The sequence below is a fragment of the Daktulosphaira vitifoliae genome, unplaced genomic scaffold (genome assembly GCF_025091365.1).
Source record: "Daktulosphaira vitifoliae isolate Bord-2020 unplaced genomic scaffold, ASM2509136v1 Scaffold_1, whole genome shotgun sequence".
Taxonomy (NCBI): Eukaryota; Metazoa; Arthropoda; class Insecta; order Hemiptera; family Phylloxeridae; genus Daktulosphaira; species Daktulosphaira vitifoliae.
The window spans coordinates 54,264,911-54,291,433 of NW_026099572.1; the positions used below are offsets into that span (position 1 = coordinate 54,264,911).

General features: G+C 25.5%; 5 protein-coding genes and 1 long non-coding RNA gene across 9 annotated transcripts in view; 3 read left to right on the top strand and 3 right to left on the bottom strand.

The window, feature by feature from the left end:
- LOC126894902 (high affinity cAMP-specific 3',5'-cyclic phosphodiesterase 7A-like) overlaps window positions 1–4,203 on the bottom strand; it is a 78,291-nt gene extending 74,088 nt beyond the window's left edge. Inside the window, exon 1 of the mRNA XM_050666236.1 lies at window positions 3,888–4,203. Coding sequence (XP_050522193.1) covers window positions 3,888–4,001 — 114 coding nt within the window. The 5' untranslated portion in view covers window positions 4,002–4,203. The remainder of the gene's footprint in view (window positions 1–3,887) is intronic.
- The window catches only part of LOC126894920 (uncharacterized), a 383,474-nt gene that overhangs the window by 98,642 nt on the left and 258,309 nt on the right, over window positions 1–26,523 (top strand). The window lies entirely within an intron of this gene.
- LOC126894931 (SOSS complex subunit B homolog) lies at window positions 4,513–6,491 on the top strand. The gene is made up of 2 exons (XM_050666309.1): window positions 4,513–4,762; window positions 5,632–6,491. The coding sequence occupies exon 2, from the start codon at window positions 5,786–5,788 to the stop codon at window positions 6,314–6,316; it is 531 nt and encodes a 176-aa protein (XP_050522266.1). The 5' UTR covers window positions 4,513–4,762; window positions 5,632–5,785; the 3' UTR covers window positions 6,317–6,491.
- LOC126894916 (tryptophan 5-hydroxylase 1) lies at window positions 8,303–25,482 on the bottom strand. 2 transcript variants are annotated; one of them, XM_050666272.1, is made up of 18 exons: window positions 25,357–25,482; window positions 25,072–25,175; window positions 24,899–25,009; window positions 24,096–24,309; window positions 23,496–23,599; window positions 23,297–23,364; window positions 22,994–23,044; window positions 21,844–21,989; window positions 20,634–20,896; window positions 20,017–20,246; window positions 18,897–19,103; window positions 11,446–11,538; window positions 11,324–11,388; window positions 10,444–10,614; window positions 10,212–10,385; window positions 9,433–9,713; window positions 8,482–8,666; window positions 8,303–8,420 (listed from the first exon to the last, which is right to left on the bottom strand). In XM_050666272.1, the coding sequence occupies exons 2-18, from the start codon at window positions 25,153–25,155 to the stop codon at window positions 8,348–8,350; spliced, it is 2,520 nt and encodes an 839-aa protein (XP_050522229.1). In that variant the 5' UTR covers window positions 25,156–25,175; window positions 25,357–25,482; the 3' UTR covers window positions 8,303–8,347. The 2 variants fall into 2 exon arrangements, with proteins under 2 accessions (XP_050522229.1, XP_050522227.1); XM_050666270.1 differs by lacking the exons at window positions 8,303–8,420; window positions 8,482–8,666; window positions 9,433–9,713; ... (6 more) ...; window positions 25,072–25,175; window positions 25,357–25,482 and adding an exon at window positions 23,961–24,035 and having other exon boundaries at window positions 18,622–19,103.
- On the bottom strand, window positions 11,745–13,447 carry LOC126894947 (uncharacterized). Its single transcript, XR_007701556.1, has 2 exons — window positions 13,219–13,447; window positions 11,745–11,850 (listed from the first exon to the last, which is right to left on the bottom strand). It is a non-coding gene; the product is annotated as an uncharacterized LOC126894947 (long non-coding RNA).
- On the top strand, window positions 13,649–16,936 carry LOC126894912 (actin-related protein 6). Of its 3 annotated transcripts, XM_050666260.1 has the most exons (7): window positions 13,651–13,939; window positions 14,010–14,127; window positions 14,440–14,632; window positions 14,716–14,865; window positions 14,917–15,125; window positions 15,228–15,493; window positions 16,165–16,413. In XM_050666260.1, exons 1-7 carry the CDS (start codon window positions 13,863–13,865, stop codon window positions 16,289–16,291), a joined length of 1,140 nt encoding a protein of 379 aa, XP_050522217.1. In that variant the 5' UTR covers window positions 13,651–13,862; the 3' UTR covers window positions 16,292–16,413. The 3 variants fall into 3 exon arrangements, with proteins under 3 accessions (XP_050522218.1, XP_050522217.1, XP_050522216.1); XM_050666261.1 differs by lacking the exon at window positions 16,165–16,413 and adding an exon at window positions 16,791–16,936 and having other exon boundaries at window positions 13,649–13,939; window positions 14,716–15,125; XM_050666259.1 differs by having other exon boundaries at window positions 13,754–13,939; window positions 14,716–15,125.

The window sequence follows — 26,523 nt, forward strand, 5'->3', positions numbered from 1 at the left end:
AAAGAGTGATAAAAGAAACACACAGTAATGAAAATATGAACGTTATCACGAACTATATTCTGTTAGCTTATACTGGTGATATTATTATTTTTGACTGAATCCAATACTGATTTAATAACATGAACTTTTAAACTGTTCGATTTTAACTAATAAAACAAAATAAATGATTATGATGAGAAAGACGACAGTTATTGGATATCTTAGAGTAGGACGATACTTACTTATTTGAACAAGTTAAGGGATGCAAAAACAAAGCTGTACATTGCCTATCTATATTCTATTGTTATATATTCCTTTGAAACCTGGGCAACCAAAAAAGATGATGAAAAAAAACTGTTAGTATTTGAGAGGAAAACACTTGGAAAGATTTATGGACTTACAATAAACCCAAATGCAGGTCTCTGTGAAAGAAAGAAAAATTGAGAAATCGAAAGGATATTCATTAAGCTAAATATGTAAAAATGTTTGAAAGCGAAAAGACTGAAATGGGAGAGAATGTATGGAGAGCAAAAAATTATTGATACATAAAGTGCTAATCAATAAAGCCAGCGAAAAATAACAAAAGGTAGACCTCGACAACTCTGGCTTGACAATGTTAAAAAAGATTTAGAAAGTCTAAATCTATTAATAATAATCTCAAAACAATGAGTATAGAAAATACGGAGGTTTGAAAAATTTGGAGAAAAATGTTAGAAGCAGCAAAATACCTGTAGGCCACAAAAATGAAAAAAAATCTTATATCTATAAACATACTGGTAACACAAATTTTGAATTTAATATAATTTAAAAGCAACCAGTTGTTGATAATTATACAAATACAGTTGTTGAGTTCCCGACAATTAATGTCTGAAATTATATATTTGAAATAAAAGAAGTTTCAATAAGAAAAATTAGGATATTTTATGATATCCTAATAAAAGTGTTATGATTCACAATAAACAATAAATTAAGTAGTATCAAGTTTTCTATATTGAAATAATATTGCAGTAATCATAAAAGTATTATAAACAGTAATAACTATTAAAAGTAGTAAGCATTAGCATTAAAATTGAGCGACATCTTTTTTTAACAAATAAAATTATTTAAAAAAATTAATCAAAGTAGTCTATTACAAATATATAACGTACTTTATATCATCATCCTTATTTTATATTCGATAGGAATTGGATCTAAAAATAGATAGTAATAAAAAAGTAATTACAGATATATATATTGCTATAGCAAAAAATGTTGTCACGAAACATGTCAAATAATTGCTTTGAACTTCGAAACGTTCGTTTAGATTTTTCAAAGCAATAATATTATTTACAAAGATTGGAACAAAAAAAATTATTTTTTCTAAACATGATGTGTACACAACTTGAAATGTTTCAACATAACTAAAAGTAGTAGTTTTCATTGAAGGAAAAGCGCAACGAATACGAATATAACAAGCGATTCGAAAATCAAATTTACGCCAATGCTTAATATAAAAAAAATTATCGATATTTTTGCATATTAGATTATAAACTTTGTGCATACTTTCTATAAATACTAACTTCAAATTAAATTAGATTTTGAATGACATCGTCAGCACAGTAATTTTTAATTAAATAACTCAACTTTACTTTATACTACTTCTTCAATAAATGAAATCATACAAAGTTATTAAGGCAATGAACATACATCATCTTATATTTTTTCCTTAATGTAGCGTATCTACTCATTTAACAACATTTTATGAAATACCTTACTATGGTAAATTTTCAATTTTATAAATTAAAATAAAGAATAATTCAATATTCTAATTTTATTTTACTAAATGAGTTATTAAAAAAATACCAATTTTATTACCACGTTCACCATACATTTTTTCGATTGATATTCCCTATTTGCTTTTTTTTAACTTAAAAATGGTTTTCATAATTCTGTAATACTAGCTTAATCTTTTCAGAAACTTCAATACACAAAATTTCTCTTATTCATATTTTGTACAAACAAATCAATAAAACTCTTATAAACAGGAACGTATTTGAGAAAAGGCCTATGGGATATATATCCTAGATGTAGGAATTTTTTAGCCCTTTCTGGTGTATTTATTACTCTAAAATTTAATGTCAATAATTATTACTATAGGAAATATATAAAAATATAATACATATGTCTATAAATTAATGTATTTTAATGTACACCATAAATAATTTAATTTTTAGATGTAAAAAATAGCGCAAAATGCAATGGTTTAATCATAAGTTGTATTTTATCTTTTTAAAAATACATTTTTGTGTAAATTTTATTCATATAGGTAATTCTTTCTTCTTTACCTAAAGTTAAAATGTCTAAATACATCTTTGACCATAAGAAATTGCTTACTAACACTAGAAAACAGATAAATTCAAATAAATAATACCTATAAATAGTAGCAAATATACACTGATAACTGAGAGTATAAAGTTAATCTTATTGCAAAGCAAATAAGTTATATGTAAGGTAAATGAAAATTTCCTGTTCTTTTTTGTTGTTGTTTAGAAAGATTTAAAAGATTTTAAACTATTTTTTTTTGAATCAATTAAAAATTGATTATTTAAACGCATTATAAAATATAAATTTAGATCATATACTATAAAAGATCAATCTCAAAAAAAAAAAAAAAAATTGAATTTTTATAATATGACATACGAAATATGAAAAATCTAGTAAATAGGATGTTTTATAATAATGATTATAAAATAATTTAATATATAAATCAAAAACTGAAGGTTAATTAAAAATAAATTAAATTACATATACTTTACATTAAAATACTTAAATCCTTACACTTAAAACTTGTTTTAATCAATGTATTATAATACATATATGTATTTATAACACATATAGTATTTAAAGTCAGTGACTTATTAAAAGATCAAGTATTAAGATGAAAATACTAGAATTATTGAAGAATTTAAAATTAGTCTAATTATTTTATATTATTATATTAGGTCAAGCTAAATCTTGATTTATTAATCTCGTAAATTGATGTTATTTCAAAAAAAAAATAAATTTTTTTTTATTAATTCATAACAAAAGTATTTTAAAAAGTAATGAATAAGTTTTAAAAAAAAAAATCTACATAATACATCTTTAAACTTTTGTATTATTTAGCTCAGTGAGTTGATCTTATTAATAGAAACATAAAGAAAATTAATGAGTATAACTTAAAAACAAATATATACATTTAGTTAATGTATATACATATATATATATAACTAATTGTCACCTATTGTTTTAATAAATATAACAAATTTCAAAGATTATGGTAATCAATTATAAAGCTTTAATTACATTGTCTATGTTACTATTTAAATCAAATTTTGTTAGGCCAATTATCAAAATTATTTATAATAAAAGTGAATACTTAAATGGTTGTATCTTTGACAAGCTAAAATGTTTAATTTTGTTATAATTATAAAATAAAATAATAAGCATAAACTATACAATCAGGCGTTTAAATTTATATCGAGCAGGCTAAAAGTAACAATACTATTTAACTTTATAAAATATGATTAATCTTTATATTTTTTTAATTACCTATATTAATGCTTAATGAACTTAAAATATAGACTTTACTATACAGGTTTTCTAAACAAAATTGAAGTAGATTTATTCACTATTCATCAACAAAAAAATGTGTATGCAAATGAACTATTAACAAACTAGATATGGTCTTTAACAAATATTCACTATTCTATTAAATTTCTTACAAAATAAAACCAAATCTTATTTTAGAAAATATCACAGATAAATAACAATACACTTATATAATTTTATAATGTTAACATATTATTAAACTTATAAAATTAGTCACATAATAAATAAATTAAATGCATATTTAAGATAAATTTTGAAAAATAATGTATAACTCTTACCTCATATGAATTTCTCCTTAGAACAGAAACACATATGGCTCCTCTTCTACGTAGTGCATATTGAGGAACAATAATGTCCAATGGTAATTTTGGTATTCTTCGAATAAGATGCATTTAAATTTCAAAAATTAAAATAAACAGTAAAAAATTAAAAGAACTAAGGGGAAAGAAATAATTTGTAAATTAAGCTGATTTTATGTATGATACATATGTAAATAGACTTATGTAGATACATAAATCTAATATTCATTAAATTTCCAATTTAAAAATGTATTTTTTGTTCTAAAAAAAGTTATAAAACAAAAAAAAAAAATATAACAATAAAAGTCAAAACAAGCAGCACTTAAAGCGAATGCGATACTTCAATAAACTTTTCACTACTTATAACAGGTAAATATAATAATTAGTTAATGCATAACTAAACGATCAAATTAGACAAGGTACTATTTACCAAATAATTATAACTAGTCGTTAATCTCTACTACCGTCAGGTACTTTAGAATCAAGACACGTTATGATTGCTGTTATCAATTTTAAAGATATTACATAATGGGAACTTTGAGACTGGTCGTCAAACCTCACTGTGTCTTATCATAAATGATCACCTATTATTACCGACTTATCCATAATAATATTGTTTTATACAAGTTTACTTAGTTTAGTTTAGTTTGTGAAAATGAGGTGGGAAATTGATTGTTTGTGCTGATTGTACTTTGCAAATTTTAAATTCATCCTGCCATTTATTAAAACCTTATAATCAACTAACTTAATGCTCACTAATATCTTATTTTTTGTGTTCAGTATTTAATGATAAAAAAAATTTAATTTAAAGATTATGCATATTATAGAATATTATACAAAAATTTGACTGTTCAGTAAGTAAAACATAAATACTAATTTTAAAAAAAATTGGAAATTTTTTTTTAGTTTCAATTACACGCTTAAATGTTTTTTCTTTTGAAATTGAGAATTGATTTCTTAAATTAAGGAATGGTCCTTTCTTATGTTTAACTAATTATTTTTAAGAAATTGTTTATTATTAATTGGTCTTTACACTTTTTGTTTAATTTTTTTTTTCGCTAATTCAACAATTATTTAGGTAACTATATATTGATTCTGCAATTAATCTACAATTATGATTTAAATAAAACAATAGATAATTAATTATACCCAAATTGTACCTAAATGTTGTAGAAAATTTAGAAAATAAGTAATCATATGCTAAGTAATAAAAATATATTTATTCCAATTTTTATATGATAATTACTATTTTTTTTTTATATACTTAATAAATCAGCTTTAAATGCTCTACTGAACAAATTATCAAAGTATTATTCCCACCGTACTTTAAAGTTTTAACCTTTTGGGTAAATTAAAAGTGTATTTATGTATTGTGTTGTGATTAAATATTTAGTGTGTATAAATTTAAGCAATACTTAATTAGTTAGGTTAATTAGCATTAACTATTTTGAACACTTTCTCTTTTGTTTTGTTTTTTAATTAGTGATTAAATTTTATCATTTTTTAAACAGTGTTCTAGTATCAATTGTTGATGTAAAATTAAATTAGTATTTACTACCTAGTGTTACTTTTTTAGAGAGGTATTTGTTTTTCCTCTATATACATTGTTCAATAAATATTTAATATTCATTAAAATATTAATACTATTTGTTTTATAACTATTTAAATTAATTTTTTTTGTTTTTTATTAATTTAATCACATTTTTTGTTTTAATTGTTTCAGAAATACCATTCTTAGTAAAGTGATTTGTTACATCTTGCTTAATTATAGCTTAGACATATTATATATACATATATATATATATATATATATATAAATAAATATATATATATAATTATAAAATTATAAAATTAACCAACAAATAGTATTAGTAAAAATGATGGGTATAAATAAACCAAAATCTATTAACCCCGAAATTTCCCTGACTGCAATAAAGGATATTCAAAATAATATGAACAATATTACAGTTGTCTGTATAGTACTAGAAGTGAACCCTGCTGTTCCACTAAAAGATAATCATGAAGTTCGAACTGTAAAAGTAGCTGATAACTCTGCTTGTATTAACTTTTCTGTTTGGGATGAACCAGGAGCATTTTTATATCCAGGAGATATTATACGTGTCCATAGAGCTTATGCAATATACTTCCGAAACTGTTTAACACTCTATGTTGGTAAGAATGGAGAGATTGAAAAAATTGGAGATTTCATTATGACATTTAATGAAGCTATTAACATGAGTGAAGTAAACCTTAATGCACCACCTCCTCTGCCACCACCTGCCAATGGAAATACTATAGGAAATACAAGACGTACCGGAATGGGAAAGCAGAATGTAAAACAAAATTCATTCAAGGGTAATAATGGAAAAGGTGGACCAAGAAACCAATTGAGACCTGATCGAAAATAATTCTGTACTTTAATTGCTATTTTAGTACATGATTGTTTTTAATTTGGTGAAAACAATTCTGTGATATTATCTAATTTTTACCCTATTTTATTGATTAATTTTTATTTTGAAATAAAACATTGTACATCTATATTGAAAAAACTCAGAAGTTCTACATAAAATATTTTTTCTTAAATTATGTGTTATTATTTATTTAATAATATCACCATAATTTCATTCAATATGCTCAACATTTTAATTTAAATGTTTTTGCTAAATTATAACTAGTAATGGATAAGTTTTTGTTATAAGACCTGGTAGATATATTTATCATTTACATTAGTGATCATGATTCATAATTAATTTTAAGCATTTTTAAATATAATCAGACTGTTTTTGTTATAAAATAACAAACTTATTAAGCTGATTCAACAAGTTTTATTTTTTATCATACAATTAAAGCTGGTGTTAATCACCAAATAATAACAAATGTATTCATAAAATCATTAGTTTTTAAAATGCCATTTTTATAAATAATGATTTTCATTTTATTATATACTTATTTAAATAGTAATACCTTATAGATAACATAAATTTGGAATTTGTTTGGAAATGAAGAATAGTTGTTTAACATTTATCTATCATATGCTGAGATACAATAAGTACAATAATTATTATCACAAATTAGATTCTTTAATAGAGCAGTCTGTTGCACGTTCATTTCTTAAGTACATTTCTTCATGCAATATACTTTTTATTATAATTACACAAGCTCTAAAAATAAAATTTATTTAATGTTATAAGTTTCACAAACTTTATACTTTTAAATAAACAAAACATATTCAGGTATCAAATAGTTAATTAATGCAATTCTTTATTTTAAATCATCTTGTAATATATTTTCAAACTTTTCTTATTTTGTTTCATGAGATACAAAACATAAATATGGATTAACTTATACAGCGTGAATATGTTATTATGAATTAATAAATAAACCAAATAATAAAAATAATATTATAAATTTTTTTTTCAGTTTCTTTTATTTACATATTTTTCTCAATTTATTCAGCATGATATATATATATTCACCCTTTATGTCTTATAAGGATATAAATTTTATTTATTTTTATGAGAATATTTAATTCATAAAATTATGATTAAATTTAGAAAATGACAGGTTGTTAACAACTTTTGGACCTATATTTTGTAATTTATTAACACTATTATACATAGGCAGAAAGATAGAGTAGTGAAATATTATCAAGTAATAAAAATAGCAGCACCCATGCTTTACAACTTTTAATTATTAAGAACTTCTGAAACACTGGTCCATAAATTATATTATCAACCATTCATTTTCTAAATTATCTAATAAATAACCTAACTAATTAAGTGTGTTCCCCTAGAAAATATATAGTTACTATCCTTATAAGTAGGATTAGGAATTATATGCATGTATAAATTTTGAAAAGTTATTCTGAACACACCATGAGCCAGTACAAATCTTTAATCTTATTAATTGAAAACTTAGTGATGTGTTATTACCGAGGTTAATTCCCCTTAAAACCAAAAATATTTCTACCCTACTATCTCTAGCTATATATAATTCTATAATCCTAAGATGCACAAAGTTAGGACGCTCCAAAGTGATTCAAAGAAAATTTATAAATGCATATAACTCCTTGCCCTATTTATAAGACATATAGAATACTTCACAATGAATAAGTTAAAATATGTGTGTAAATAAAAGAAATTGAAAAAAGATTATTTTAATTTTTTGATAAATAGAATGGTTCACAATAATAAAATCACACTGTATAACTAAGTACGATAATTCCATGGTAAAATTTTAAATCAGTGATATGAAGTCTTGTAATTAATATAATTGTACCTCCTTAATTTTTCTAAATTATCAATGAATTTTATTGTAAATATTTTGTCAAAAATTTAAATAAATTTTACATGAATAAGACATGAAGAAAATGTTACTAAAAATAATTCTGCTACTTAATAATTACATTACACATTGCCCATTTTTAGATCCATTTGTTTTCATTCTATGTAAATATCTTCAACTGGATATGCAGTTTCAATAAATTTTTGATAAAAACGTTGAAAAGCTCGCCTACATTGATAAATTTAATGATATGAATTCTAATAACTTTAATTATTAATTATTATCTTACCCAATAGCCTCTGCTACTGGCCTAGAAGACTCGTTTGCTTTAAATACATGACATGCAAACCGTTGACATGTTGGATGTTTGGTAACAAATCCCATATATCTCTGGTCCTCCGGGTAAAACGCACAAAAAGAAACGTTTTTAAGAGAGTAAAAGTAATCTGGAAACGGCGTACTTGATCCTCTTGACTATTGCAAAAATAGGATTAAGGAAGTTATTATTAGTAAGTAGATCACAATTTATCTATTCTACTGAGTCATTTAAAATATGTTTCAAGTTGAGTGGAGTTAAAAGTATAAATATTTATATGTGTTTCAAAAAATTATAAACGATTATGTACTACTATTTAAGAACAATATAAATCTCCACTAAGTATTAAAAAGCAGCATCTTCAGTTGAAGCAAGGATTTATGGAATGTTTAATACTGATTGAAGTTTTATAAGTTTGCAAATAAATGTTTTTTTCTGCGTAATTAAACCTTTAAAATTAAAAAATGAGTAAAATAAGGGTTTTAGCTTTTGTAACTTAAATAGTTTACCAGTAGTAAATATGAAATAAGTAAAATATCACAATCCTTCATCTTATCTAAGATCCAAAAGTATTAAAATTTAAAAAAATTATGAGCCTATTGGGTATTTAGCGCTAAAGGGAAGTGAAGAGCGTGTCCTAGGGGATGAAGTGTGGTTTATCTTAATCGTAGGGTAAAATGGGATGATAAGGGTCGTTCAAAAAGGTGGAGGGGATATATGAACTTTTTAAAATGGAAATAGCCTTCCCTCACTTACTCAACGAAAAGTTAAAAGTGGTTCTGATATAGACGGGACCCTCCTCATAATCCAATATAAATTAATGTATGGCCTTTCATATATGCTGATCCCTACTATAACTCTAAGAAAATGTATTCAATTAATATTATTTTTTAAAACTCCATGCATACAATTAACATTACTAACATAAGCAGATGATTTGGCACGGTCAACCATTCGTAATCCTAGATCAGATACTTCAAGAATACATTGTTGAGGTTTACAGTTTGGCATCTCTGTGATTTTCTTTATAGCTTGACAAAGCACAGAATTTCCTTTATGCCACATGGTTTCCATTGAACCCATGTAGCCTAATAGAAAGCGTTCACGTTTTACTTTTGGAGTAGTCGATTCAAAATCAGTATAATCAACATCTATTGCGTACGCTGAGGGGAATGCTCCATGAGCTCCTGTGCGCAGGTTTACACCTAAAAATTTAGAATATTAGTTAAATTTAATATTTAGTATACAATTTATATGTTTATATTTTTGCTCATCTTTATTTTATTGAATTAAATTTTATAACAATAATCATAAACACCTTTATACTTAATCCTCTCAAAAGTGTAAACAACACGTCTAACGATGTTGAAAATTATATTTAAAATCTATAATATAATATTTGTGCCTCTGGTTATAATAGTACCTAAAAATGCGCATGGCGAGAGAGTATGGAATGATTATGTACTTTCACTATTGGAGGCCATATTGAACAAATTTTCAATCATTGAAATATAATTTATCAAAAAAAATATACGATTTCCTATATAAAATTGGTAATATTCCTCATTTTTAAAATATGTATTTGATTACTACTCTATTTATATAGATAAAGATAATGCCAAGATAGTTTAAATTCGTATGAATTGTATAAAAAAAAAGTCAATTTTTTATTAACCAAATATGTACATAAAATCTACTCGTACCTTCACACCAGCAATCCTCGGCTTCTTTTTGTACATATATAGGATCACCAACATCTACTTCCATTTCATCTTGATGACGTGGAATAAATTTATATAGTCCTCTATGCGTAGCTTCTAATAATTCTAAATGTGAAAACGGTAGCCCCGAAGAACAACATGACGAAGCAGGCGTATCTTAAGTACCGGCAATATACGATAAAAACAAACTAAAACTTATAAATTCATAACTTACCTATTTGTTGAGGCGAGATTGACTTAGCACGTTCTGGTGAATGAACTACAGAAATACCAGAATCTGGGGAACGACATTCGCTATCCCTAAAACCAGTTATAAGACATTTTCTTCGGTCTGAAGTCGAAAAAACATCGCTTAATTCATCAGCAAGACTCAAAACTGACCCTGCTATTACATATTAAAATTCTAATTTAATAATTATAATTAAAGTCCTAATTATATACATTTATAAATTTTATTAAATTATTCTAAACATATTATCAGCCAGCACAAATTTGTATTAACTATCTTAAAAAGGGGTTTATTTCCGCTAAAACAAAAAATATTTAAATGCTACTTTTTTTTTTTTTTTTTTTTTTTTATGAGCGAGATCTAGGAACTTCATAATGAAGAAGAATTTCTATCTATGGTCTATTAGTTAACTAATTAATTGTTAAATTGATGAACTCAAATTTTCATATAACGTCAAATGTTTAAAAATATTGACACAGTGCAACTGAACTGATGACTAAGTATTTTTTTTTATAAGTACCAATATTGACAATGGGCGAAGTATTATCCAGTACTGACTACTGACCATTGACTAGCACATACTAGCATAGTATTGGCTGGCTTATTGTCAAAGTACTGATTTATTAAGTACTTGATTGCCATTATTGGCAGACTACTGGTTTTAAAAAACCTCTAGTACTGATCTGTCAGTACGGAAAAAAGTTATCATTCCAGATTTGGTACATGATAGTATTGGTACAAAAGTGGTAGCCGCTACTGTACTAGAACTGACAGTACTGGTGGCAGGACTGCTTTTATTGTAAATTTCTGATTAGGTATTGAAAAATTTTAAGTACGCCACTGTTGTCATATGTAGTAATCTTACTTTTATTCTTAGGAAGTTCGGGAAGTTTTCGTCTTTTTCTTTCATATCTTAATTTTACTGTTGGTCTAAAAACATAATTAAATTAATTATACTAGCAATGTTTTTAAAAAGTTGGTACTTACTTGTTTTCTGATTCTTGATTATCTTCGTCCGACGTTGAAAATACATTAAATGCGTCTCTAGTGTCTGAATTAGAATTTTTTATTTTTGTTTCATTTGATTCTTCATCTGATAGTACATCATGAACTAATCTAAAGATAAAAAATGTTCAAATATTATTCATAAAAATTAATACTAGAGTTTTATCAACAGCTAGTTTTATCACCGCGTAACACCATGCTCCTTAGCGAACGTGTATCAAAATTGTAAACATGGATTTATAAAAAAAGTCAACTCTCTTAATTTGAAATTGTAATTTACCATAAGCCATAGAATTAGAACATTTCTTTTGGAAAGGGCAGCTTCCTTTCTTTCAATATACGTATTTAATTAACATAAAAGCTTCTCCCTTTTCTTTAAAATTTTCCCTGGAAATTTATACCTAACACTTAAACTTTAATTATTATTTTTTTGTAAAATAGGAATGTTAAATGGGATTACTAAGCTTACCTTTCTATATGACCATATTGTTTGACCTATGGTATAAGCGAAATTAGTAGAAAAAAAATTTAAGTAAAAAATTATAACAATAAGAAGAACAATTAATTCAAACAAAAAATGTTTTTTTTGTTTAACTGAACAGCCCTATGCACAAGGTGTCCAGAAATATATATTTTTAATTATGTTATATAACATAAGCTTATATCTAACATATATTTGAAAAACGGAGTATTTCCGGAACAGTTTCAAAATATAAATTTAATTTTTCATGTAATAGTTGCTATTCTAATCACCCCCCCTCCGTGAGCAAGTAGAAGGTCACATTTTCAATATATATTTATATATAATAAAAGAGAAATACCTAAGATATTTATGTTGTTATAAATCATCTGTTTTTCAAAAAATTGTGACATTTTTAATTTTTTTTTTTTAATCGTTAAAATCAAGGATTTTAAAATATTTTATGATACTTTTGGGGATTTCCCGCATTTACGAAAAAAAAACGAAATTTGTTTCAAAATTTTAAGGATAATGTTTTCAATTTGATATGATTTGTAATCTTTTGACGTATTGTTATAAAAGTAGCAATAGATACAAAAAAATAAATAAACACTTCATAGTATAATTAATACTCTCATATAATGGGCGATATCAGATCATTTTAATGACATTTTTTTTATTCTTATATATCTCACCGATAAAAATTTTTAAAAACTTTCGTCAGTTTTTGAAAATATACTACTGAGTTTAAATAAATGAAAGTTACTACTAAATATTATCAGCTATATTAGTTTTAAAATTTTGAATATATTTAATTACGAGAACAATTTAATATAGTCTTTTAGAGTGTAAATTATTAGGTTAATTAAAACCAGACAATTGGTTTTGATTATCACTTGATGAGAAAGTTATCGGCAGTAAATTTTGCATTTATTGCCAGTGCGATTTTAGATCCAATAGGACTAAAATTAGTCTATAAACTAAAAATAGACAAAAATAAGGTACCTTTTTTTTGTCTAGGATTTCATAATATTGTTTTTCTTTAGAATATTGGCCATAAAAATACCAATATTTTAAATTTACTTTATATGATATAATACATTAAATACAAAAAAATTATCATGTTTCTATGCACGTGTGCAAAATATATTCATTTAATTTCAAAACCAATAAGAACGGTTTAAAATTTGAAATATGGTATCTAAAAATAATAATTATCTTAATATTTCTTCAAACTTTTTTACATTACAAATCAACTATATATTTTGCTAAGTTTGATGTACAATTTAACTTACGTATAGGTCTGTGCAGATGCTTTCAGGTGTTGTGGTAGCGATTCAAATATTTGCCTAAATTCTTCAAATTCGGAATCTGCCATTCTGAGTTTTTATTTATACCTTCCACCTAGACAATATCATCAAAACTGTTGAACTTACTTTTGATCTAAAAAATGTTTAACTTTTATCGTTCTTCTTTTCATTATGATGAAATTATATCACCACCCTATGTATCAAGGGTATTGATTTTTTTATCCCTTCGGTTTTCACCGTGAGTAATCACCGAACACATCCGAATTCAAAAGTGTTATTTACCAAAATATTATTAAATATTTACTTACATGGGATACCTTACGCTTAACTTTTATAAAATATTTATACTTAAATTAATTTATGTTTACATTTATTTTATTTTAAATATGTTTGAAAATCTCATCAATAGAAATTGTGGTAGAAAACAATTTTAGAACCCCTGCATTTAGCTGCCCGCTCAATCATTACTTATCAGTACTAATAAGACGCCTATATCGGCATGTTTGTTGTGATAACGTTCGTTGCATATTTTGCATTTGTACATTTGTGTGTAGTCACAATTAATTAAAAATAATTAATTAATGAAGTTTTTTTAAATTATTTCAAATTAATAAATTGCTTCCCTTATTATGACTGCCAAATGTTATATTTTGGATAATGGAGCATACACAGCTAAAGTGGGACATACCGGAGACAGTGAACCTTTGTAAGTTAATTTTAAATTAAATTTTATATAATTGCAATATATATTATTCCTTAAAAATTTTACTTATTAGAGTTATTCCTAATTACATTATGAAAGTCAAAAGTGAACGTCGTCGTACATTTATTGGAGACCAATTAAAAGAATGCAGAGATAAATCAGGACTGTTTTACATGCTTGGCTATCAAAAGGTATTTGAACACAATTGTATTCTATATTTTATTTTATTTTTTTTAAAGCCATCAGTGTATTAGACACGTATTCCATGTAATTCTTCTATAATTTATAATTTGAAATTTTTGTTCATTTCAAATTATCATCTACACTTATTTTAATGGTTACAATATTACAGTAATTAAATGTTTGTTAAACTATGTGTATTAATACCTTAAATTTATTATATATTAACTTAACTCATCATTAGATTTTAATTTTAAAAAAATGAAAGATTTTTTATTGATAAAATGTATAATTATTTCTTATTATTAATTAATATTTTTTAGGGATATTTATTGAATTGGGATATTCAAAAAACCGTTTGGGACTATGTATTTAGTAAAGAATGTTGCAAAGCAGATTTCACTGAAACTCCATTAATAGTTACAGAACCGTATTTTAATTTTAGTTCTATTCAAGAAGGAATGACTGAAATGTTTTTTGAAGAATATGAATTTCAATCTCTATTACGTATTAATGGTATATTTTTTTTTTAAAAGAAAAATGTTACTTTATAAGTTAAAGTTTTTATATTAATAAATTTTATTTTATTACTATTATAGCGGGAGATCTCTCTTGTTATCACTATCATCAAGATAATAAAGAAGCCAAATGTTGTTTAGTTGTAGAAACTGGTTACAGTTTTACACATATTGTTCCCTATATACTACAAAAAAAATTTAAACCTGGAATATTAAGAATAAATGTTGGAGGTAAAATATTAACTAACCATTTAAAAGAAGTCATATCTTATCGTCACTTAGATGTTATGGAAGAAACTTATGTTATGAATCAAGTTAAAGAAGATATGTGCTTTGTGTCGACAAATTTCAATCAAGATATGAAAATTTCAAAAACTAAATGGCCAAAAAATACAATTGTTCGAGATTATGTTCTACCAGATTACACTACTGTAAATAGAGGATTTGTTAGAACTTTAGATGAAACTGGCGGAGCTCTTGATAAAGATAATGTTAGTTAAAATCTTAAGTTTGTATTCACTGTTAATAAATTTTTCTAAATACATGACAAATAAATTTTAAATTATCTTTTTCATTTTTTTTTTTACATATAGCAAATTTTAAGATTATCTAATGAACGGTTTACAATTCCTGAAATCTTATTTCATCCTAGTGATATTGGTATTGATCAAATGGGTATACCAGAAGCAATAGTTCATAGCATTAATATGTGTCCTGAAGAAGTTCGTCCTCATCTTTTTAATAATATTATTGTAACTGGTGGAAGTGCTTGTTTTCCTGGTTTTGAAGAACGCTTGACTAATGATATAAGAGCTCTTACGCCAGATGAATTTGATATAACTATTACTATACCTAAAAAGTAATTATTATATTATTTAAAATATAAAATATATATATATATATATAATTTTTACACTGGATTGATGAAAAACAAGTTATTTTTGTTATTTGTTTCTAATAAAATATTTATATATTGTATATATAAATATAATATTATAATAATAGCTATATATAATATATATATTCCATATAGCTTTTTTTTAAAAAATGTTTGATTGTTTAATAACATTTTTAAGATAAGTACTTATTGAGTTACAATCAGGATTGTAAAAATATGTTTAAAAAAAATAAACCTATTTAAAATACAGCTTAAAATGTTCCATGAGACCAATTTATTTTGAAAATGTTTGGTTTTTAAACATGTTTAAAATATAACAACCCTGATTACAATACTAAACCTGAGTTGTATATTCACTTTATGTATTAAAATGCTTGTTATTCAGTAAGTTCTTATCCTAAAGTTGTTATCAAAATTTTATGATAAAAAAGGTTTAAATATAGCTATACTATAGTAGAGAAAATTTTAAAAAACACATTTTTTTTTCTTATTAGAGAAAAATAAAAAAATGTTTTCAACTTAACCTAAGACTTATTTTAAAAAATGTAACATAATGGTTTTAAAGTTATCAAAGATGTCAGAACATGGTAAAACACTCTGTATATCATAAAAATGTATTTTCTTTCTTTTAGTCCAATAACATATGCATGGCATGGTGGAGATATGTTAAGCAATGACTCAGATTTTTACTCATTAGTAGTATCTAAGGAAGAATATGATGAAGAAGGATTTTCATCATGTCTTCGATTTGATGTATAAAAGACTATTTACAAACTGAATTGGAACTTATGAATATTTGAAAACTAATTATTCTACCATATATTATGTTTTTGAATAAAATTTAATCCATATTTATAAATATATGAATTATTGTAGAAATATATTCTTATTTTTTTTTTCATAACTCCTTGTTGAATGAGAGAACGGACACTCAATTTAAACCAATGTACAAATTAAAAGCTATTTTATTAGCTTATCTTAATTTTTTTTTAATATATTTTTGTACTTAAATTTGATTATATAATTGCAAATTATTATATAAATGTGTTAATAATAAAATTTTAATATAGATATATGGAAATAAAAATTTTTTGAAAGACAATTTTTAATTATTCATTATAGTGTTTTTAATTGAGAAATTATTTGTAGTCTGTTATTAATAATTGTACAATTAAAGTATTTTTATGTACTCTATTTGAATTTATTATTTAAATGTATTTTTTGTTTAAATATTTAATAAAAATAATTTTTTTTTTAGCCTTAAAATACTTTGAAAATGGAATCAAAACGACAAAAACTTCATTCAACTTGGACAATTCGTCCTATATTATCAAATGAAATAACATCTGACAAAATTGAAACTGTAAAAGTTTTTATAGATACTATAATTGAACGTAAAATGACAAGTAAATTAGTTAAAAGCCTAAATTATATTTCACCAATTTTATCTTTAACTCATTTAAAAAGAGTGAATAAAAATAGAATTATACTAATGTTTGTCAATAATTTTCAACCAAATGAATGTGTATCTGAATTAAAACAAAAAGGTTTTGATTTTATTGGTTTGAGTGGACATCCTATAATAATAGATGTACCTATGTCAATGCCAAAGACTTACCTTCAGAATAATCTAGCTCTACAATTTTGGCCTTGCAATTTTCATCCAGATAAGCACACTGAATCTTTATTGAACAACACTTATTTTAGTCAGTTACAATTATCTAAAATTGAAGAATTCATGCAGTTGGCATTAGGTTGTGCTAAAGATGTATGTTCAGGAGCAGTTGTAGTTGATCCTATAAATGATTCTGTGATTGCCCAAAGTGCTGATTTTCGTCATGAACATCCTATCAAACATGCAGTGATGTGTGTTGTAGACAAAGTTGCAGAATGTCAAGGTGGTGGAGCATGGGTCAAGAATTTAAATTCTTCTGTTATAACTTCAATGAACAAAAGTGGACCATATCTATGCACTGGATATGATATTTATATAACTAGAGAGCCTTGCATAATGTGTTCAATGGCTTTAGTTCACAGTAGAGTCAAAAGAGTGTTTTATGGATGTACAAGTATTAATGGCGGACTTGAAAGTATTACAAGTATACATCTTTTAAAAGAAATTAATCATCGATTTGAGGTATTTGGAGGTGTATTGGAAAATGAATGTAAAGTTGCATCATCATCAATAATTGTTTCGGATTATTGATTTTTAAGTATAATTGAAAATTTAATATAATTTATAATAAAACAATTTTATAAAAAATTTTAATAAAAATTAGTTAAAAGCCTAAATTATATTTCAGCAATTTTATCTTAACTCATTTAGAAAGAGTGAATAAAAATAGAATTATACTAATGTAGAATTGTACTAGTGAAAAGTATATTTTTTATTCTAATGAAAGTTCCTTGTTAACCAGTATATTTATTCAAAATGTTTTTTTTTTAATAGTATTGCATCAAGCCCTTTAAATTTTTATGCACATTAAAAGTAAAGAAATATACAACTTCTTTATTATTTTTATAATTTCTCCGTAAAAATATTAATATTAAATTATTGAATGTTAATTGCATACTAAATTTAATTACTATAACTAGTATTTATTTATATATTTTACTTTTAAATCAAAAACTACTAATCAGGTTATATAATTAAGGATATAGGAATTGATGCTTTAGTCAATACACCAATATCATAGAATTAAACACTATTGAAAATTTGCATAGAATCATTTGTTTCTTATGACAGTGATTTTAATAACTGTCAGATATCATCTATACTTGTTTCAATTATGCCTCATCCATACCGGACCGTGACATTATTGTGCTAATGTTTATTTTGTACTTTTGTAATTTATATTGACCTAACTTTAGAACTACTAAATAAAATAGTACATCTTTAATTACACAAAGATAGTGTTTATAATAAGCATATTCTATTGAAGTGCCACAAACTTTTACATATTTGACATAGTGCTTTTGATGATTGTTCTACAAGGGGATTGAAATGCACTTGTCCATGGGCCTCTTAATTGCAAACTAACTTAAACTCAGTTTATATTAATATTCAATATATCAATGTATGAATAAAACTAGTTTTGAATTTAATGAAAGTGTCTTGAACAAAATGTTTTTATGTCTAAAAACAGATTTTATATAATCTTTCAAATAATTATTAAAACCAACATTATTTAACTTTTAAAATAGACATTAGTGTTAACAAAAAAAAAAAGTTACAATAAAATCTATAGTATTTCTACTGAAATTTAAAGCATTTATCCTTCATCTGATTTGTCACCCACGGTATATTTAGCTTTATTTCATTTATTTATCAGGTGATTTTTCAGGTGATATTCCTCCAACATTCATTCCTTTATGAAGCATATTTGTAATATTTTCCACAGTTTCTTCTTCAGCATGTATTTTTCTAAGAGCATTACTTACAATACACAAATCACCTCTTAATTCAGATACTAGTGCTGCTATCTTATCAGTATTGCTAAGAATTTCCACACTTTGAGTATATGGATTGTAACGCACACCAAACGGTTTCTGAATGCTATCGGCAAACTCTCTAAAAAAATGTATAAATACATGTACAGAGAATGTCAGAACTAACTGATTTTTTGATATAATTATTAATATATATATATATTATAATATATAATATAATATTTTTAAGCTACGTTTAAAGTAAATTTTTATATTTTTCATTTTTTAGCATATTTTGAAAAATAATGGTGGAGTGTAAAACTTTTAATACAAGTATTTTTTAAGTTACAAGCATTTTAATACATTGAGTAGATATGTAGCGCTGGAAGATAGTACGTACACCTTTATGAGACCAAAATTGTAAAATGTATTTAAATAAAAAAAGTAACACAAAATATACGCTGGATAAGAGTTATTAGTTTTGTTAAAAAATTGTGGACGACTCTGTATATACTCAGTGATTGTTATCTATTCTTCACGCAATATTTTTAAAAGTATAAAACGTACTAAATTATTTCAGAAGTTAATAGTGTTCTATGTTTGAAATTAATTTTTAAAAAAATGGTCTAATTCCCCATCATCTCTCCTCTTAAAAATAGAATCAACTTGAGTTTTTTAAATAGATGCATATGTTTAATTAGCATAAAAAAAAATCAGAAAATTAACTAAAACAATGACTGGTCAATTACAACTTTTAAACCGGTATTTAATAAGATTTTATTACTTTTATATCAGAGCGGAAGGAGTAGCGCGTTTTATGAATACCTAGAGATTCCTGACTCGCACTCACCTTCAGTTATTATAATTAAGTGTTAATAACTTTTTAAATTCTAGTCAAAAAGTTGCTATCGATCAGTCATTTCCTTAGTTAGTTCATTCTCTTATTTTAGTAAAAAATTTATGTTTTCATTAAAAAAATAAAATTGATAGTGTTTTAGAGGGAGGAGAAAAACAATTTCTTGTGACAAATTTTAAAATAAAAATTATAATCTTACCTCATTTTTTCTTTGGCTTCTTCGAATGTTTCGCTGTAGTAATAAGCATTCTGATATGATGTAATAATACATTCTTCATGACAAGTGACTTCTGGATCAAAACGTTTAATTTTTTCTTTGGTTTCTATAGCATGTCGAAGCTCTGCAACTGAACTCAATAAACCCGCGCCGTATACTTTAAGCTCGCCATCTTGTTTACACATACCAAATTCAACAGTAAAAAAGTAAAGCTGGAAAATAGACAAAATGTATCAATTGTTGTTCCGTGAATTTATTTAAACATTCTTTTTAGATTTAAATTGAAAATAATGAAAAAAAAAAATGTAATTTATAAATATAGAGGCTTTAATACCACTTCAAAAAATTATAAATTGTGCAAATATACTTGCTCCAAATATATTATGTATTATATTATGCAGGGGTTAAAACTCTCTAACCCCTAGTTTGTATCATTAATATATATAATTAAATTAGTGCAAGTTTCTATTTATGTACATAATCTGTGTCGTTGCAGTTCAGGGCTACGAGCTTGAGTTTTTTATTGTCAATTCTTAATAATTGGTCGCTAAGATTTTAATAATAGCTATAGTGGTTATTAAAATTCGATATCGTTTTACCGTTGCAAGTTTTCCAACGTCTAGGTCGCTAGCACCTAGTGAGTTAAGCCCTAGCTCTTGAGAAAACTGTGCGAATGTTGGATTGGCTAATAATGGCATATGACCTAGTAATTCATGACAGCAATCTGGTTCTGGCGTGTAAAATGGATCTGACGAATGTCTTATATACTGCGTACAATGAAATACACGAAATGCCAATCCGGATAAGAAGTCTCTGGGAGACAAATATCCAGCAACTGGTCTCAATTGAAAACCTGTTTTACCTAGAAATTTGATGAGACATTAACTTTGTTTTAATAAACAATGTAAATATTGTTTGTTATTATTTGTGTAAATATATACTAATAATTTTTCAAATAGTACCTGCATATTATGCATAATAAGAGGTTTATTTCTCTGATAAATAGGCGCACATAAATAGGGGTGTCAGAGAATTCTCGCACCTTCAGAATTTTTGTAATTTCTCACTTTATTTAAAGAGACAAACTAAAAAAAGTCATTAAGGTTTCTTAACCTTCTATTTTGTTTGAATAGTATATTAAATAATACCAAAATTTTGACTAAATGTGCTACATTCAATCAATATTCTAAGAAAGACCTTTTTTCCTAAAAATCGTAATAGTTTGATATATTTTAAAATCTTTTAGAGAAAAATGAATATTGGTTATTTAAGACTGGATGTGCTACAACTCCGCTAATTACGCTCATATCTTAAAAAAAGTTGTATACAGTGTATATGATTTTCATATGTATTTTATATACAGACTGATCAATTAAAGATAAGATACTCATTTTCCCAGAAACTATTGAATATTTTCAATTTTTGTAAAGGCTATTATTGCTTGGTTAAAAAAATTACAGCATTATGTAGTTAAATACGGTAAAATCGGGTGGATATTTGAAATATTTTCGTTAATCAATTATAAGAGTCACAAAAACGATCAGACACATTATTATTAACATATTAATTGTACAAGAAATTTCAGCAAAAACTCTATTGGCCGTGACTGTATAAGACTTAGACAAGATTAACAGAATTTTCGCTTTAAACGTACGGTCTGTTAGTTTATTTAATTCTTTTCGTTTATCTTCTTTTAACTCGATTTCTTACAATAACTGAAATAGTTATCAATTTTTTGACAATTAATAAGCCTTTACTTATTATATTCGTTTTAGTACACTATAATATACATGTATATTATATACTTACGTTTTAAAAATGTGTTAACATCTTGAAGTTGTGGTATGTTGTCCTCTCTGTAACCGCAGTACTTGACAAGCTCTGGCCAGTTCTCTAGATATTCTCGACAAGCATGTTGCACGTATAATTTGTGGAGTTCACGCATCACTGTACCCCTATTATTGGAAATTGGTAAAAAAACCTTACATAAGTAAATTAAATTGGTTTTGTTTCAGAAAAATGCGTATCGACGCGTGCCATTATTAGTCTCATTTGCAACGGGATGATAAATGTTTTTGCTGTATCGAACGACTCCATATGCTTTTGACAAGTTTTGGATTGGTATCGTCATTATTATTTATGTTGAGCCGATTTTCTCTTATTATTAGGTTCCCGTATATAAAATCGACTTTTATAAATGTATAATATATATATAGCATGTTCAGTAAGTAAGGAAACTTGTATCGATTGTTCTCGTTGTTTGTTGTAATTGACCTGTTTCTTTACTTACTGAACACTCTCTATATTCATGAATTATGAAAACATTTGAATTAAAAATATATTATATTAAGTTCAAACGCTTTATACTGCATTGATCTATCGAACCTCGTGTTCATAATAAATGGGTTTAAGTTTCAAGAGCTAAGATTTTGTCTTAAAATAATATAATTTTAAGTTGCCCATTTCTGTCAGATTTGTAGACAAATAAATACAAAACGGAAGCTTCTATTTAATTTGTACTGTAATTCGCCGAATATCGCCTCTGCTAATTTATATCGTATGACTTTAATCAAACTAATTAATATGTTTTACATAGAATAATATCTGTTATATCGCTGTGTTCTAATTTAACTTAAATACTAAAGACTTTGAATACGTATGCAATTAGATAAAATTAACGAAATCAGCAAAATTGAGAATTATGCGTAACGAAAATTTGTATTCGAGTCTATAATTTTATCTTAAAAATTTTAGGTCCTAGGTACACTATTGGGTACCTAGATTTTGACTAAAAATTAATGATCAAGTTTGATAGGGTGAAACAAATTCATTATTTCGATTGGTTTTTAGTTGTTATTTTGTGTATTGTAGATATTGTGGTATTAATTATAGTGTTATTATTATAACTAATATCATAACACTATGTTATAATAGTAACTGTTAAATATCTTGAACTTGCCATGTCTTAATTTCTTCAGCTGTATATTGTACTCTGGGAATTGGATGGCCGCTAAAAAATAAAATCTCTTTATTAGTGACATTATTATTTGTCGAAGAAGTTTGTTTTCCATGTAGTTTATTTTCACTATTTCGTTAAACATAATACTTATATTAATTAACTCCGAGCATTATTAAAAATATGGTAATAATAAACTGTGTGTTAAAAAAACAAAAACTTAACTGTTAATAGTATTTAAAAGTAATATTTCATTAACATTTTTTTTTAATTATCATGACATAATAAATAGTACATTGTACTCACTATTTATAAGAATTCGCTATATTTGCAAATTCTACGCGTCTTTTACGGTACACAGGATCTTTGAATCCCTATTAAAAGTTTCAATACATAAAAAATGTTCATTTTAATAAATATTTCGATATTGACATATTTAATATTATAACAAGTTAGTCACTTGAAAAATATGAAAAGTGTCTAGCATTCTTATTTTAATATTTACCGGGTGATCAGCATCTAGTTCCGTCCCGTACATAAGGACACGTTGTGCTCGGTCTAAATCAGAAATTTTCTTTGGAAACCAAGGCACTTCAAATTCTGAAAAGTCTATAAAATATAAACAAGAATAGATATTAAGAATAGATCACTCCTGGCTAATATTATTTAAAATTAAAAATATATTTTAAATATTAATTTAAAACTATAAAACATCTAATTCAAAGAGCCATAAAAATTACTAAAAAATCGTGTACTTATCTGAGGAACAATGTTATCATCTTCAGCGCTAAATACATATATAATATGTGCTCCCAAAATATGTACATGGGATTTTTTAACAATTTTTGTAGTTTTTGGAATTAAATATTTTTTAATTTTATGAAAATAATTAGATAAAATATGATGTTTAACATAATATAAATTATGTTTATTGATTCATTAAAACTAGTAGACCATGATTCAAAATTACAAGGGGTGATTTCAAACTGAAATACTTATTTAACTTTTGGATGTTATAACTGAGTTTGCATTAATAAAAATAGTTTTTTAAATACTGCGTTTGATCACTGTGTGTTAAGAGGCGATTAAAGCCTCCATAACTTACCAAAACTGGCAGTTGCTGACATCGGAGTGGGGGGTGGTATATCAGCTCCACTCTCAAAAGTAGCCAAATTAATTGCTGCCACTTCGCGTTTTAGCATGCCTGTTAGTTGTTCCATTCTTTTGTTATCACATTCAACGTCAACTAAAATTTCGAATTCAGATTGTCTGCGACGTGAAGGCCTCGATTCAATATGCAGTACGTTAACTCCCAAGTCCTAAAAAAACATCAATAAATTAATAAAACGGCCCTGAAAATTATAATTTATAGCGGCAATAATTTCTTTAAAAATTCAATTATTTTCTCTCTCGGAATGTTGTATTAATTTATAAATAAACAACATTGACAAGAAAAATATGCTGAGCCGACAAAAGTTTGTTGACAAAGTTAGGAGGGAGTGGCGAGTTCTACCCCGTGTTCTGAATGATTCAGTAAATGAAAAAAAAAATCCTTTTTATCAACAAAGTAATAATTAGTTGGACTTAACAAAAATATTTTGCTCTAGACATTGTAGATTCGTCCCGCAAAATGTAGGCTTAAAGGCTAAAATCTTTTAATTTTTGCGATAGCCTAACCAATTTTATTTTTAAAAATAATACACATTGTTTAAAAAAATACTATTTAATATTTTACCACTTTAATTTGTTGTTCAATAGCATTACAACTATTAAAAATGAAAATATTTGTTCAATCTTTGTTAAGTTCCTTTATGTCATTTTACATACAAACGCTTAACATTTGAAATTATAAGATGTTTTTTCTGTATTTTTTGAATATAAATCTAACATATAATTAAAGTTTCTTACTTGAAATACTTGTAGAGCTCTAGCTAGTCCACCAACTTGATTTTTCAGCGAAAATATTACTGAGTTTCTATTATCACATTTCTTTTCAGGTCTTCCCATCGCCGGTTTTGACTAAAATAACACGTTTAATTAAAAAAAATACTAGTGTTTCAGCAGTTCCATTACTGTATTACATCTGCTTGTGAATCTCGAATCGCCCATTCTTCCCCTGACCTGTAGAGCCATAGGCCCAGTAAGCTTTTTCCTGAACCACTCATTTTAAAGTTTTTCAAATTGTCTGAGATATAAAATATTTTAATAAAATTGTTATTTATTCAAAAACCGAATAAATCTGTTATGATAAATTATACATAATTATGTAATGACCAATGTGGTTGATGATTACTAGTACCAACAGTTTTGTTTAATTATCGGTAAAATAATTATTTATTCAATAAGATGAGATATTTTTTACTTACTATGTTAAACGTTACGAATGCAACAGATTTTCAAGAGCAAAAGACGAACTGCAGCCCGATCGGATTGCGCTAAGTGATGGCGCGCGTGCTGTCCACTTGATAGCAGTTGGCCACCCAACCACCACTAGTTTTATTACCTTCGGCCTACGTCGGGGTGGTTTGGAAGCTGCCGATTGGCCCTCCCAGAATCAGCAACGATGACGGCAGCTTTTAGATGTTTGCTAATGTTAATATATGGTAACGGAATTCCGAAAGTATACATAAGAATCGTTTTATCTCGACACCTCAGTCTCAATATACACGTATATATATATATATATAGTTTTTCTAGTGTAGCAATCATTCTCTTTACTCCGCCACTCAAATATCATTAATTCCACTTCCTTTGGCATACGCCGCCACCACTGCCAAGACCGCCTAGACTAAGAATATCAAAAGAAGTCTCGTTCTCCGTAAAACCGAGTGACCTACTATTTATTTTTCTTTTTCCAGTCAACAGATACATTTGTAAGATTACTGATTTAAGTAAACGCCTTTAACGTACTCGCCGTAGTAACACAACCTATTGTTGATGATCACAATAAACAAATACTCAATCATTGACTCATGAGTTTTTATCAGCACGAGCTAATCACAACTTCAAGTGACTTCTAGAAACTATTCAAAATGTAGAACTCACAGTAATCTTAATATTTTTTTATAAAAAAAAAAAAATCTTTCAACATAATTGGTACATTTTAAAAATATATGAATTTAAATTGAAACTGTTGTGTAACCAAATTTTTAAATATATTTTACATGCATACACATTATATCAATTAAACCAATCAAACATAAAATATAGAAAAACAAAAAAGTTAATTATTTAATACTAATAACTACGATAAATACTTTTATAATTGAGATACAATCTTATTATACTATCCAATAAAGATACCCAGGCAATAATTTAACAAAAAAATATAGCGGATTTTATGTATCAATTATAAAACTTTATTTTAAATTATCAAATAAAAATCATTTTAATAAATATATTGAATAAAACGATAAAAAAAAAAATAGTAAAGTTAAAACAAATATTACGTCTAATATATGTTAATTTATTTTTTACTTAAAAATTAAAGAGTTAATGGAACAAACATTTGGGTTTTTTTCATAAAATATATT